Genomic DNA, 13,022 nt, shown 5'->3' on the forward strand with positions numbered 1-13,022 from the left:
CGGAGTCTCCAAGTCCCCGCCGGGCGGGCGCGCGCCAGTGCACGCGGGGGCGCGGCGGGGCGGGGGCGCGGGAGCCCCCCGAGCGGGGCGGGAGCGGGGCCGGCGACTCGGCGACTCTTCACGGCCGGGCTCCGCCGGGCGCAGGACCCCGCGCGTCCCCGCGGTGCCCCCCGATGCTGCCCGGGCCCCGCCGGCCCGCCGAGCGGCAGCGCGGGGCGCGGTAGCGGGCAGGGTGTGGGTCTGCGTCCCCGGCCGCGGCCACCCAACTCCAGCCCGGACCGCGGCAAGTTGCGCCGGCCGCGCGGAGCCGGGGCTTCGGGCCATGCCGGCGGTCAAGAGGGAGCTCCCGGGCCGCGAGGACCTCGCGCTGGCCCTGGCCGCCTTCCACCCCGCCCTGGCCGCGCTGCCATTGCCGCCGCTGCCCAGCTACCTGGCGCCGCTGCCCGGCGCGGCGGCCCTGCCCCCGGCCGCGTCCCTGCCCGCCGCGGCTGCGGGCTACGAGGCGCTGCTGGCGCCGCCGCTCCGCCCCCCGCGCGCCTACCTCAGCCTGCACGAGGCCGCCCCGCGCCTCCACCTACCCCGGGACCCGCTGGCCGTCGAGCGCCTCTCGGCCCCCTCGGCGGCCGTGCCGCCGGACTTCCAGCCGCTGCTGGACCACGGGGAGCCGTGCATCGAGGTGGAGTGCGGCGCCAACCGCGCGCTGCTCTACGTGCGCAGACTCTGCCAGGGCAGCAAGGGCCCGTCCATCCGCCACCGCGGCGAGTGGCTCACGCCCAACGAGTTCCAGTTCGTGAGCGGCCGCGAGACGGCCAAGGACTGGAAGCGCAGCATCCGCCACAAAGGTGCGGGGAGGGCGCGGGCGACGGCCGCCTTTCTCTTTCTCGGTCTTCCTGTCCGTCTTTCTCTGTCTCGCTTGCTCGCGCTCTCCATCCCTCTCCCTCCCCCCTGGGCACCCGCGGCTTCGGATCCCGTCGCTCCACCACCTGGGAGCCTCGGCCGCGACCCGGAGGGGGCGCTGCGACCCCAGGACTGGACGCAGGGACACCCCGGCCGCGCCCTCGTCGGGCTGCCCGGGGGCACGCGGGCAGAGCGCCCCGGGTCTGCGGGTTAGCTGCGGGCGCGCCGGCCTCTCCGCTGCTTTTTCTCGGCGAGATTCCGGGGCCTGGAGGCCCAGAGCAAGTTCACAGGAATTCGGGGAGCGGGCGGGAGCCTCGCCGGGCGCAGAGCCACGGGCTCGGGCGGGAACCACGGGGTGCAAGTTGCGGCCCCGGCGCGCGAGCAGGTGGGGGTGGCGGGGCGCACTCGGAGCCGGCGCTGCCCCTGCGCGCCTGAGGGCGCTTGGTTCCAGAGAGTGACCTGGAGGCGCTGGAGACGCGCCGTGGGGGAGTTGGAAAGTTAGGGACCCGGTGGCTTTGGGTTGAGCGCTCACGGTCCCGCCGCCGCGGGGACAAACATCCTGGTCCTTAAGACCGGGCTCACCTGCTCCAGAACCCGGTTCCCGGTTCCCGCGGAACCGACTGGGAGAGGGTGGAGCGTGGGGGGAGGAGCGCGAGGGCGTGGAGGAGGCCACCCCTAGCCCAGCACTTGAGTTTCAGAGCCTCGTTCCAGGCAGGGTGGTGCGGGCGGCGGCTCCAAAGTTGGACGCAGGCGGAGTGGCTGGGTGAGTCTCACGCGGTGGCGCCCGCGCGAGGTGAAAGGATCCGCGTGGCTCTTGTCCCAGGAAAAAGTCTGAAGACGCTGATGTCCAAGGGCATCCTGCAGGTGCACCCCCCCATCTGTGACTGCCCGGGCTGCCGCATCTCTTCCCCGGTGGTGAGTGGCAGGCGGTCACCCCACTTTGGTGTGCGGGGGAGGGAGGTAGGGAGGAAGTCCGGGTGGGGCCTGGGCTGGGCCTTGTGCTCAGTCAGACGCTGTACTGGGGGGTGGGGGCCTTGGGGCAGCTTCACCGCCTGTCCTGGCAGCAGTTCCGGGTTCTCCAGCTTCTCCCTGGGTGATATCCGGAGTGGTTGCCACAAGCTGGTTCTGGGCTGTGCCTGTTGAGTGCCCGAGTTTGCATTCCGGGTGGTGCCAGGATCGCTGTGAGTGTGTCTGGGTGCTGGGGTCCTACCCTGCACCTGTAGTGCTGCGGACACAACTGGATTCAGATGCAATGCAAGGCAGACTGTGTGGCCAGCGGGCTGGGAAGCAGGTGAGACTGCGCAGGTGGCTCTGAAGAGTGTTCTAGGGAGCACCCATTTAGAGCCCCCTCCCGGGAGGCGGGCAGCACTGTGCCTTCTCAGGAAGGGTAGAAGAGGAGGCAGGGGACAAGGTGGGCCAAACAGGACCCAGGAGAGCAGGTGGCCTGGGCAGGCTGGGCAGCCACAGGACTGAGAAGGCAGACGCACAGCATGTGAGTCAGGCGTGGCCACCCACACAGGTGACATGGGCTATCACATATACAGTTTGACATGGCTAGCCATGTGCAGTTTAATACAGGCTAACACATAAACACATGGTCTGACATAGGCTAGCCATGTGCAGTTTAATACAGGCTAACACATAAACACATGGTCTGACATAGGCTAGCATACCCCATTTCCACACTGTGTTCAACAGCTGGTGTTGGGGAACGGTTCTGCCGTACCCCTCCCTCCCCAGGCTGGAGAAGCTCCACAGGCACTTTAGGGGTCTCTGCTCAGCTTTGCACCTCCCAGGGTGTTGGCCTGGGTCTTGTACTCACTCAGCTGTCTGCTGTCTCTTCATTCAGTACCACAGAGTGATGAGCTGCGTGGAGGTCCCAGGCTGGGTCCAGGACAGACCGTAGGAACTTTCCAGCAGCAATAGAGGCACAGCTGAAGCTGCACCCTGGCCTGCCTGTGCCCTGGCCACCCAGTGGGACCCCCTTGAGCTACAGGCTCAGACTGCACCAGAACTGCTTGTTCCAACCCACCCAGCATGGCTGAGGGGAGGACTCAGTGTTCATGGGGAGACCCAGTTCACAGGCTTCCAAGTTCACAGGCCCTTGGTCGGGTGGAGGCAGGGCTCCCAGACAACCCTTCCTCAGGCCCGTGGATGTGGTGAGGAGGGCAGCCAAGCCTGGACGGGGTTTGAGTGCCTTCCTGAGTTGGCATTGTGCCAGGAAACACAAGACCTTGTCCTGTACACTGGGAGACCCCAACATTTTCTCCCAGAGGTAGTGGAACTCACAGATGCTAAAACAGCATAGGAGCATGGCCAGAAGATACCCCAGTCCTCCACACCCACACAGGCACCCCAGTCCACTATTCCCACACAAGACACTAGCCACCTGAACCCACACAGGAAGTCAGGCCATTTACACCACGCAGGACCCTAGCTGTCTATACCTACATAGGCACGCCAGGCATCTAATCCCAACGGGTACCCCTGCCGCCTGCACACACACAGACACCCTTGCCATCTACACTCACAGTGCATCAAGAGGACAGGGGCCCAGGAGCTGGGCTGGACAGTGACCCCAGGGACCCAGCCCTGTGACTGGCAAAGACCCAACAGGTCCAGTCAGAAGCTGGAGCAGGCCTGGTGCCCTGAGCTGGGCTCTGCAGCTTTGCCCACACAGATGTTCCCACAGGATGCGGTGGACAGCAGTCAGGCCCTCATCGGCACCTTTGAGGGCTGACGGACGTCCTTCAGGACCGACCCCCAGGGCTCCCTAAGCCTGGAGGCGGGGTGCCACTCACGGGGGCTGTGGAGAGGAAGTGGGATGGAGTCTTCCGGGGCCCATCCAGGGTCAGGGGTACAGGTCAGGCCATGTGAAGAAGGGCCGTGACAGATGTGCCATCCCTGGGCTGGCTTTGGTCTCTCCGAGCCCCTTCTACAGTGGGTAGGGTGGAGGAACAGGAGTTGTGGCAGTGCCTACGTGTTCTCGGGTTGCCCCAAAGGGCTGCTGCACACCTATGCCCTGCCAGAGAGGGAGGGGACAGCCTGGGGTGTAGAGCCACCTACCTCTCCCCTCACCAGAACCGGGGACGGCTGGCAGACAAGAGGACAGCCGCTCTAACGCCAACACGGGTCCTCAAAAAAGAGCGGAACCCCAGCTTCTCTGCCAGCGACGGGGACAGTGATGGCAGTGGCCCGGCCTGTGGGCGTCGGCCAGGCTTGAAGCAGGAAGATGACCCCCATGTCCATATCATGAAGAGAAGGTATTTGCACCCACTCAGCGGAGTCCAGAGGGCTCAGGCCTGCCCACTGCTGCCCTTATTTAGGGTCTTCTCTCTGGGGTTCTGCTGGGGTGCATGGCTGCTATTTGTGTCCCCTCCCTCCTCTGGGCAGCGGTCACCTATGGGGGCCAGGGAGCTGCACACCGCTGGCTGATGTCAGGATCTTGGGATCACTGTAACTGGCCTGGCCAGAGCAGACCAGCAGCCAGGAATTCTGAGTGCAGCAGGGGGAACATGCAGCCCCACCTTAGCAGGGCTCAGCGCTGCTCTGAGCTGAGGCGGGGAGGGGAGGGGGAGTGGCCACAGCACCCAGGGCCTTCCTTCACCGCCCTGGACTGCCAGCCCAGCAGGAAGCCAGAGACAGGCCTGTCTACGCCCAGTCTGGGCATCAGCCCTGCAGCCTGCACTGCCCAGGTGCCCACACTGAGCTGCTGCTCTTCCGGCAGAGTCCACACACACTGGGACGTGAACATCTCCTTCCGAGAGACCTCCTGCAGGTAGGAGTGCCGCCCTGCTGGGCAGCTGAGCCCTTGCCAGTTTTGGGTGTGCTGGACACCAAGGTGCTTTGGGTGCAGTGCCACACCCTGAAGCAGGACCACAGGCCCCTTCCCAGGTGGGCCTGGCCACTTCAGCCTAGTCACTTGATATGACTGTGTCTCCCTCTCCTGCCCTCACAGACACCCTCCCAAGGTCAGGGCAGGGATGTGTGAAGGACGGGAGGCTGTCAGCTGAGCTGTGGGGAACAAGGGCAGGGACGTGGCCAGGCAGAAGAGGAGCTCCAGGGCCCTGGGCGCTGACTCCGTTGGACGTTGCTGTCCACTGGAAGTTCTTCAGCAACAGAATGACCTCGCAGCTGTGTTTAGAAAAAGTCCTTTTGGAGAAGCTGGGCAAGGGGTAGGGTCCTGGCTCAGAGGGCAGGGTTGGTCAGTCCACAGGCAGCTCAGCCATGGCCTTTGGTCAGCAAGGCCCTGTTTCTCTATGGGGACACAAGAAGTACCCGTGGGCAGGTGGAAGGCATCTGGCAGCAGGGCTGTGGGAGGCCAGCCCTGCTTGGCATCTGCTGCACTCAGGTGGTGCTGCTCCTGGCTGCCTGGGTCCTGGAACCACACTGCAATGCAAGCATCTTCACAGGAACTTTCCCGTTTTGGAGTTGCCAGCTCCATTGATGATGTGTGTGAGCTGTCATGAGCACTGATGATACTCTGTGGGCCTTTCCCAAGGGGTGCTGCCACCCGACTGACGGCAGGGAAGGCCATGCAGATGCTGACGGGCACAGCAGGGTCTGTGGCCGCCAGCATGACCATGGAGAGGGGTGAGGGGGGCGTGAGCTGGTGCTGCCCCCTCTCTGGCTGGCTTTGCAAGGGGCCTGCCTACACCCCTGGTCACAGGGTCTGGGCAAGGGCTAGACATCAGGCTGTGGGAGCCAGGGTGAGGAAGTGCCATAGACAAGAGTCTCTGTCCCTTCTTCCACCTCTCCAACTGTCCATCCCCCCAACTCTCCCTCTACCACCTGCTGCACAGTACCCTCCAGCCCCTGTGTGCTTCGGGCATGGGTGGTTTCATTGCTGCGAGACCCTTACCTTATGGTGGTCCCAGAGAGCTCTCCATCTCACCTGCTCACTCCAATGCCTGTAACAGCCAGGACTGGGCCAGGGCCAAGCTGAGTCTCCCCGTGGCTGATTGGCCTAAGGACGTGGGCCACTGCTGCTGCCTTCCCAGGGTGCATAGCATCAGGAGACCAGCATCAGCTGGCACGGGTACCCCACCCAACACCAACCCATCTGTAGTTCTTTGAGCGAAGCCAACAGTTTGATCCCTGAGTGACTGGGTGACCAAGGCAGCACACAAACTCCAAGGCAGAAGCCAAGGATGTGGAGGACGCCATCACCTTCCAAGGCTCCTTCCCAGTAAGGGGATGAGCCTGTGGTGGCCACAGTGGGACAGAGGGGATGAGAGAGTAGACTGCCTTGGCCAATTCATATTCATGTCCTACAGACATTAAGGATGGCAGAGAGGGCTTCTGAGAGGGTCTTTTTTTTTTTTAAGATTTATTTATTATTATGTTATTGGAAAGGCAGATGTACAGAGAGGAGAGACAGAGAGGAAGATCTTCCATCCGATGATTCACTCCCCAAGTGAGCGCAACGTGTCGATACTATGCCGATCCGAAGCCAGGAGCCTCTTCCAGGTCTCCCATGCGGGTGCAGGTTCCCAAAGCTTTGGGCCGTCCTCGACTGCTTTCCCAGGCCACAAGCAGGGAGCTGGAAGGGAAGCGGGGCTGCCGGGATTAGAACCGGCGCCCATATGGGATCCCGGGCGTGCAAGGCGAGGACCTTTAACCACTTGCGCCACCGCGCCGGGCCCCTGGGAGGGTCTTTAGTGGCTCTGGCCCTGATCCCAGGCCTGCCCTGGACAAGGCTGAGGGATGAGGCCAGGGCCGCTTAATCCCATAAAGGGCTTACCCTCAGGTGCCTCCAGCCTGCATAGGGGGAGAGTGTCCTCCGCAGGGGAGTGGAGGTGGGGAGTGCAGCTGGGTCCTGGGAGGCACTGGAGGAGTCGTTGGTGCTGAAACTGATCTGCTTAGGGACGGCCCTGGATTAGGCTGGCTTGGCAAGCCCCAGGCAAGGGTGGCTGGGAGCCGGGAGCTATTTAATGAGGTTTAGGGTCCATGTCCAGGTCACTGTCAGAGGCTCCAAAGGATATCAGCGTCGCTAAGGAGGCTGCTGGGGGACAGGTGGGCCAAGGCAGACACCTGCCAGCGGCTGCTTGAGTCCCTGCTGGCTGATCAAACCCCAAGAAGGAGGCCGGAGTGCAGCAACTGCCTACCCCTCCCATCTCAAGAGAATCCAGGGTCCAGCTGACTCAGCAGGAAGAAGAGAAACTGGGGAGAAAAGAGTTAAATGTGCATGAATTTCACATCCTGGCTGGTGGGGGGGCATACCACCTGAGCCCCCATCTAGCTCCTGCAGGACCTCGGCCCAGCCTCAGAAGATGGAGGTCTGCCTGGCCAGGCCCAAGTGGTCTCAGAGCTGCTCTTCTCCCCTGCAGCCAAGACAGCAGCCTCCCCACCCTCATCTCCAGCGTGCACCATAGCCGCCACCTCGTGATGCCCGAGCATCAGAGCCGCTGTGACTTCCAGAGAGGCAGCCTGGAGCTCGGTCTGGGACCCGCAGGTGAGGGCCCCACGTCTCGTGGGCTAGTGCAAGAGCAGCCTGCCCTCCCTGTGTCTGCTCTGAATCTCCGGCCACCCTGGCTGGCTGCCAAGGAGGCTGACAGAGGCAATGGGAGGTGTGGGGCTGGCTGTCCCCTGGGGCTCCCTGTGATGGTAATTGTGTTAATCCGGGCCAGGCCAGCAGGACAGTGGCTGGGGTGGGCTTGGAGCTGCTGCCCTCTCCTTGCTGTCCCCCTCACCCCCCCCCCCCCGCAAAGGTTCAAGTGGGCAGGAGCCTTCCCCACACCCACCTCCAGGTAAAAGCCTGTTTGGTCTTTCCGCCCGGGAGGGGGTGCAGCCTGAGCCTGTGGGGGCTGGGCAGGACAAGTCCAGGAGCCCCAGCAGAGGCAGCTTCTAGGGAGCAACAGGGACTGGGAGGGGGGCACAGCTAAGCTTCCACTGAGGGACAGGGCATGGTGGAACTATGGCAGGACCCCTGAGCACCCCCACCAGGGTACTCCTGGGTGCTGGAAAGGTCTTTGTGGGTGGAGCCGTGTAGAGGCCGCTGAGCAGGCAGCTGATAAAATCTAATTGCCCCATCGATCGTGAGCCAGGAGAGCCACACATGATTGAGATATACTGAGCCGCAGGCTCCCCCCCCCCCGCCCCAAATCCCTGCAGCCTGTACACGTGGAGACCCACTCAGGTACACGAGGTACGCGAGTGTGTGTGCACACAGGCGTGTGGACCTGCTCCCACACGCTGCAAGGCTCACTGTGTGTCAAGGTGTTCCTGTGCTATGCGCATGTCACACATCACGCACCTGTGTGCCTCTACACGGATCACTCACCAGGTGCATGTCGCACACAGGCACACCCCCACCCATTATCCACCCTAGATACTTGTCACTGGACCACCGTTTGTTGGGCCCAGGGCTGGAAAGGTAGGACTGCTTGCCACCTCCATGTGTCTGCCGTGGGTGCATGGGTGCGTGCTGCTGGGCAGTGTGGCTCCCCTCGCCCCTATGCCACTTCTTCCAGCTACATCTGCCTCAGGTTTTCCAGGGACAGAGACAGGCAGGAAGCCCCCAGCCCCCAATGGAAAGAGAAGGAGAGGGGGATTTTCCGCTGTGGCAGACAGTGGAGCTGACCCTGAGGGTTGTGCGAATGTCCGAGTGTGGGAAGCCGGCATGAAGCACAGCCAAGCCTGCCACTCTATGGTGCCTGGAGCTGAGGGCCCACTTTGGCCTCCCCAGGGCCCCTGGGCAGCTCGGGTTCCCACCCACCAGCTGCTCCACCTGCCCTGAGCCATCACAGAGGCAAGGACCCCAGGACCAGGGCTGTGAGGGGCTGAGATCAATAAGTTATTAGCACCATTCTGTCAGCTGTAATGTGCAGATTGATTGGGCTCTCTACAGCGGCACTTCCCCGCCTGATAAAAATGACAGATTAAGGGAACACGAAGAGGAACCCATGGCAGGGCTGCCAGAGGGGGTCCAGTTTGCAAACCCCTGTGTGTGGGAGCCACGGTGGGCTTGGGCCACACGGGCAGCTGCTCTCCACAGCCCTCAGAGGGTTTGAGGTCTGGAGGCCAGCACTGGAGTCGTCCAGGGCTGAGCTGGGCACGGGTGGACGGACTCCAAGCTTGGTTCTGAACGTCAGGGGCGTGGCCTGGGACCTGAGGTGGGTTTATGTGGCTGTGCACACCAGGGCGGTTCAAGCTGAGGTTGCTCAGGCCCCCTCAGAAACTTGTTCAGCAAATGGGTAGGTGTGTGACAGCCAGGGGAAGTCCTGGCTGGCAGCCCTGGACAGAGGAGGGACCCAGAGAAGAAGGGCCTCTGGATGCAGGGAAAGAGTTAGGGTGTTTCCAACTCCCCACCTGACTCTTCTCCAGCAGCCCTGAAGAGAACTGAGTTTCCTGCGAGCCCTGGCTGGCCCACTACCTGAGCCCCCCAGGAATCTGGTTTCAGTGGCACCTAGGGTTGCCCGCTGTGCCAGGGCCCCGTGGGAGTCTGCTGTCATTCAGCCTCTCTCTGCCCTGCACAGGTGACCTGCTGGGCAAGAGGCTGGGCCGCTCCCCTCACATCAGCAGTGACTGCTCTTCTGAGAAGAAGGCCCGAGGCTCCTCCCCTCCAGGTGTGGGAGGGTCGGGATTGGGAGGGGGCAGGTGGCCAGCAGGGTGACAGGTGGTAAGAGGGGTGCCACTCACCCCTGCCTCCCCAGAGGCCCTGCTGCTGCCAGAGCTGGGGCCCAGCATGGCCCCGGAGGACCACTACCGCCGCCTCATGTCCGCCCTGAGCGAGGCTGGCGCCTGCGAGGACCCTCAGCGGTTCTACCACTTGGGTCTCCCCAGTCACGGTATGTGTCTCCCACCCCCGCAGAGGGTCCCTTATCCCCAACACCCCCCACCGCGTCCAGTCCGGAAGAGGCTCTGTGAGGCCACGGTGGAGGCTGTGCTCACCCGCTAGGGTCACGCCATAAGAGGACCCTGACCTTGACTGGGGGGAGGCAGGACGCCCCGCCGAGCGGGGGGCGTTGCCCTCGGGCCCCCATCCCGCATATCCTGCATGTTCGAGGCCTCACAGCCCTAGCTCCGTGCTGGGGGAAGGGGGGCTCTCTGGCTAGGTGGGGAGGGGGCAGAACTTCCTCTCCTTTCACGAGGCTCTGTCCCCCAGGGCAGCTCAGGCACCAAGAGCCTGAATAATTCACCAAATGTTAATAATTTAAAAATCTTCCTTTTTAATTGCTTTGCCTGCCCTGCCTGGGGCCGGCTCGCCGGGCTGCGCGGGGGAGGGGGCGCGGCCGCGGGGGAGCCGCGCGCAGGGCCGGCTGTCCATCACCGCCCGCGCCGCCGCCCCCGCCGCGGAGCCGGCTGTAAATAACCGCGGCCGCCGGGCGGGGGCCCCGCTGGGATCGATGCGGGCGGCCGCGCCGGCCGGGCTCCGCGGGCTGGCAGCCGGCCCGGGGCAGGACCCACCTCCGCTGCTCGGGTAATTAATTTATAAACAGGCGGCGGGGCTGGCGGGCGGGGGCTGCGCGCGCCGGTGCTGGGCCGCGGGTCCCACACGCCGGGTCCCCCAGGACTCAGCCGGGAGTCCTGGGCGCTCCGGGCTCGGCTCCCGGCAGGCCCGCCTCTGCACAACCCCTCTTGGGGCCGAGAGGGGCAGTCTAGCTCGGGATGCCCCATGCCCAACAGGCCGACCTGCTCCTTGGGACCCAGAGCGCCCCCCAACCCACGTTTTCTCTCGTTGGGGTCACTGCTGCTCCCCGCTCCCGCCCTCAGATCTCCTGAGAGTTCGGCAGGAGGTGGCCGCCGCAGCCCTGAGGACTCCCAGCGGCCTGGACGTCCACCTGCCTTCATCCCCCGCGGGCCAGCGCCGGAAGCAGGGCCTCGCTGCGCACCGGGAGGGCACCGCCCCCGCTGCTGCCCTGTCCTTCTCCGACAGGTACCGGGGTCGGGGCTGCAGCTGACCTCGACACCCCGCCAGCCACCGCCCCACTTTCCTCTGCTACTGCCCGGTCGCGCGGAACGGGCGAGGCAGGGGAATCCGCCGAATCTGGGCGCTGCGCCCCACCTCGCTGGGTGAGGCCGAGGGGGAGACTCCGGGACGGGACGGAGCAGCGCGGCTCGCAGTCTGGAAGCCCAGACGGGTCGGCCCCGAGGACTCTGGAGCTGGGGAAGGGAAGCCGCTGCAGCGGCAGACATGCTCCCGGGCTCATCCAGGCAGGAGACCCCCGGAGACGGAGGGCTCGGCCGGGCCTCAACCTCCTGCCGTCCCCCGGCCCGGCCGGCGGGGCCCAGGCGCTAATTACCGCTGCAGCCGCCGCCGCCCGCCGGGCCAGCGCCTCCGCGCCGCCGCCGAGATTAATTGGCGCCGCCGGCGGGGCGGGAGCGACCCGGAGCCGCCACGAGCCGCTCCGCCCGCCCGCGGGGCCGGCAATTAGCGGGGGCGGCGGGGGGCGGCGCGCGGCCGCTGACCGCCCCGCGTCCACAGGGAGCTGCCGCAGCCGCCCTGCTTGCTGTCACCCCAGAATGCCCCTCACATCGCCCTGGGCCCGCACCTCAGGCCCCCCTTTTTGGGGGTGCCCTCGGCTCTGTGCCAGAACGCAGGTGAGGAGCGCGCGTCCTGTGCGGGGAGGGGCTGGAGCCGAGGGGGCGCGGGGCGAGCTCCCACGCCGGGCGGCCTGTCCCCCTTGCCCCTAGGCTACGGCTTCCTGCCCCCCGCCCAGGCAGACGTGTTGGCGCGGCAGCAGGAGCTGCTACGGAAGCAAAGCCTGGCCAGGTAGGTACGGGCGGGCGGAGGGCTGGGGGTGCGGCCCGCCCCGTTGATCCCAACGCCGCCCTCTCGCCCAGGCTGGAGGTGTCCGCGGAACTGCTCCGGCACCAGGAGCTGGAGGGCGCGTCCCGGCCGGAGCTGCTGGCGTCCGAGGCCGCGCTGCGAACCCCGGAGGGCGCCGACGAGCTGCAGCGGCGCGGGGCGCTGCTGGTGCTGAAGCACAGCGCGGCGCCGCTGCTCGCCCTGCCCCCCCAGGGGCCCCCGGGCCCCGGGCCTCCCAGCCCCCCGCGGGAGCCCGTTCGTCGCGCCCCCCGGAAGGGAGGCTCGGGTCTCGGTGCTCCCAAGTCCAGCGAGCTCAAGGACGTCCCAGGGGCTAGACTCTGGGCTCAAGACGGGTCCGAGGATGAGCCCCCCAGGGACCCGGATGCGGAGGACTCGGAGGCCGCCAGCGCTCCGGGCTCCTCCGCCGGCCAGGCCGGAGCCGGAAGGATTGGCGCCGAGGGGAAAGGGCTGTTCTCAGGGTCAGCGCTGCCCTTGGGCTTCCCCTACCTCCACACAGGTGGGCAGCCCAGAGCTCCCCTGGGCCTTTCATAAAGGGAGCCAGTCTATCCGTGTCGGTGTTGAAGCAAGAGGGAGGGTGGCTGAGCCTGCCAGAGCCAGGAAACACTGCGTCCCCTCTCACAGGCGCCATGGGGAGCCTGTGTATGGATGGGGACGAGGCCACCACCTCTGAGGACGTCAGCAAGTGGACAGTGGAAGATGTGTGCAGCTTTGTCGAGGGCCTCTCTGGCTGCAGCGAGTATGCCAGGGTGAGGGGAACCCCGGGAACTGTTGAGATGGAGGGTGCCAGAGGTGCAGAAGCAGGCCACTAGGGTCAGTCCCTGGCCCCAGGGAGCCCCTCTTCTCTGGGCGATGACCCTGATCCCCTCCTCCTGCCCAGGTCTTCCGCGAGCAAGGGATCGATGGGGAGACCTTGCCACTGCTGACTGAGGAGCACCTGCTGACCACCATGGGGCTGAAGCTAGGCCCCGCCCTCAAGATCCGGGCACAGGTGAGTGTGGGGAGCCCAGGGCAGCCCCTCCTGGCTTCCCCGGCAGGATCCCCACTCAGGCCGTGTCTCCACAGGTGGCCCGGCGCCTGGGCAGACTCCTCTACATGGCCAGTTTCCCTGTGGCTCTGCCGCTGCAGCCACCAACCCTGCAGGGCCCGGAGCCAGAACTCCCCACCTCCCCAGCCACCACCTCTCCCCCTTACGGGGGTGCCCAGCCCCCTACTGGCCTTGCTTCCCCGAGGCAGGAGAATGGATCTGGAACCCTGGACCCTGCCCAGACCCTGTGCTGAGCAAACGGCAGGAGCTCCCCAGCTCCCCCTTCCCCAGCTTAATATTTCAGTTTTGAATGCAAAAAGACAAGCTTTT

The 13,022-nt window shown here is 65.3% G+C and overlaps 1 protein-coding gene across 4 annotated transcripts; it reads left to right on the top strand.

Moving 5' to 3' along the window:
* The first annotated feature begins 322 nt into the window (after positions 1-322).
* On the top strand, positions 323-13,015 carry SAMD11 (sterile alpha motif domain containing 11). 4 transcript variants are annotated; one of them, XM_040987732.1, is made up of 14 exons: positions 323-842; positions 1,721-1,812; positions 3,979-4,160; positions 4,625-4,675; positions 7,227-7,351; positions 9,375-9,464; positions 9,552-9,686; positions 10,612-10,774; positions 11,324-11,439; positions 11,533-11,611; positions 11,683-12,164; positions 12,290-12,414; positions 12,546-12,656; positions 12,731-13,015. In XM_040987732.1, exons 1-14 carry the CDS (start codon positions 323-325, stop codon positions 12,944-12,946), a joined length of 2,487 nt encoding a protein of 828 aa, XP_040843666.1. In that variant the 3' UTR covers positions 12,947-13,015. The 4 variants fall into 4 exon arrangements, with proteins under 4 accessions (XP_040843666.1, XP_040843668.1, XP_040843670.1 ...); XM_040987734.1 differs by lacking the exon at positions 323-842 and having other exon boundaries at positions 1,741-1,812; positions 10,525-10,774; XM_040987736.1 differs by lacking the exons at positions 323-842; positions 1,721-1,812; positions 3,979-4,160; positions 4,625-4,675 and having other exon boundaries at positions 7,285-7,351; positions 9,375-9,466; positions 9,554-9,686.
* Positions 13,016-13,022: the final 7 nt, after the last annotated feature.

The sequence above is a fragment of the Ochotona curzoniae genome, unplaced genomic scaffold, assembly GCF_017591425.1.
Source record: "Ochotona curzoniae isolate NIBS_2020 unplaced genomic scaffold, NIBS_Ocur_1.0 contig_4792, whole genome shotgun sequence".
NCBI classification, from domain to species: Eukaryota; Metazoa; Chordata; class Mammalia; order Lagomorpha; family Ochotonidae; genus Ochotona; species Ochotona curzoniae.

What these genes read in the sequence shown, in the direction of transcription:
- SAMD11 (XM_040987732.1), top strand. Translation starts at nt 323, where the DNA reads ATGCCGGCGGTCAAGAGGGAGCTCCCGGGCCGCGAGGACCTCGCGCTG. An exon ending in CTTGGGTCTCCCCAGTCACG is followed by an intron (nt 9,687 to 10,611) that starts GTATGTGTCTCC and finishes TCCCGCCCTCAG; the next exon opens with ATCTCCTGAGAGTTCGGCAG. An exon ending in CTTCCCCTACCTCCACACAG is followed by an intron (nt 12,165 to 12,289) that starts GTGGGCAGCCCA and finishes CCCCTCTCACAG; the next exon opens with GCGCCATGGGGAGCCTGTGT.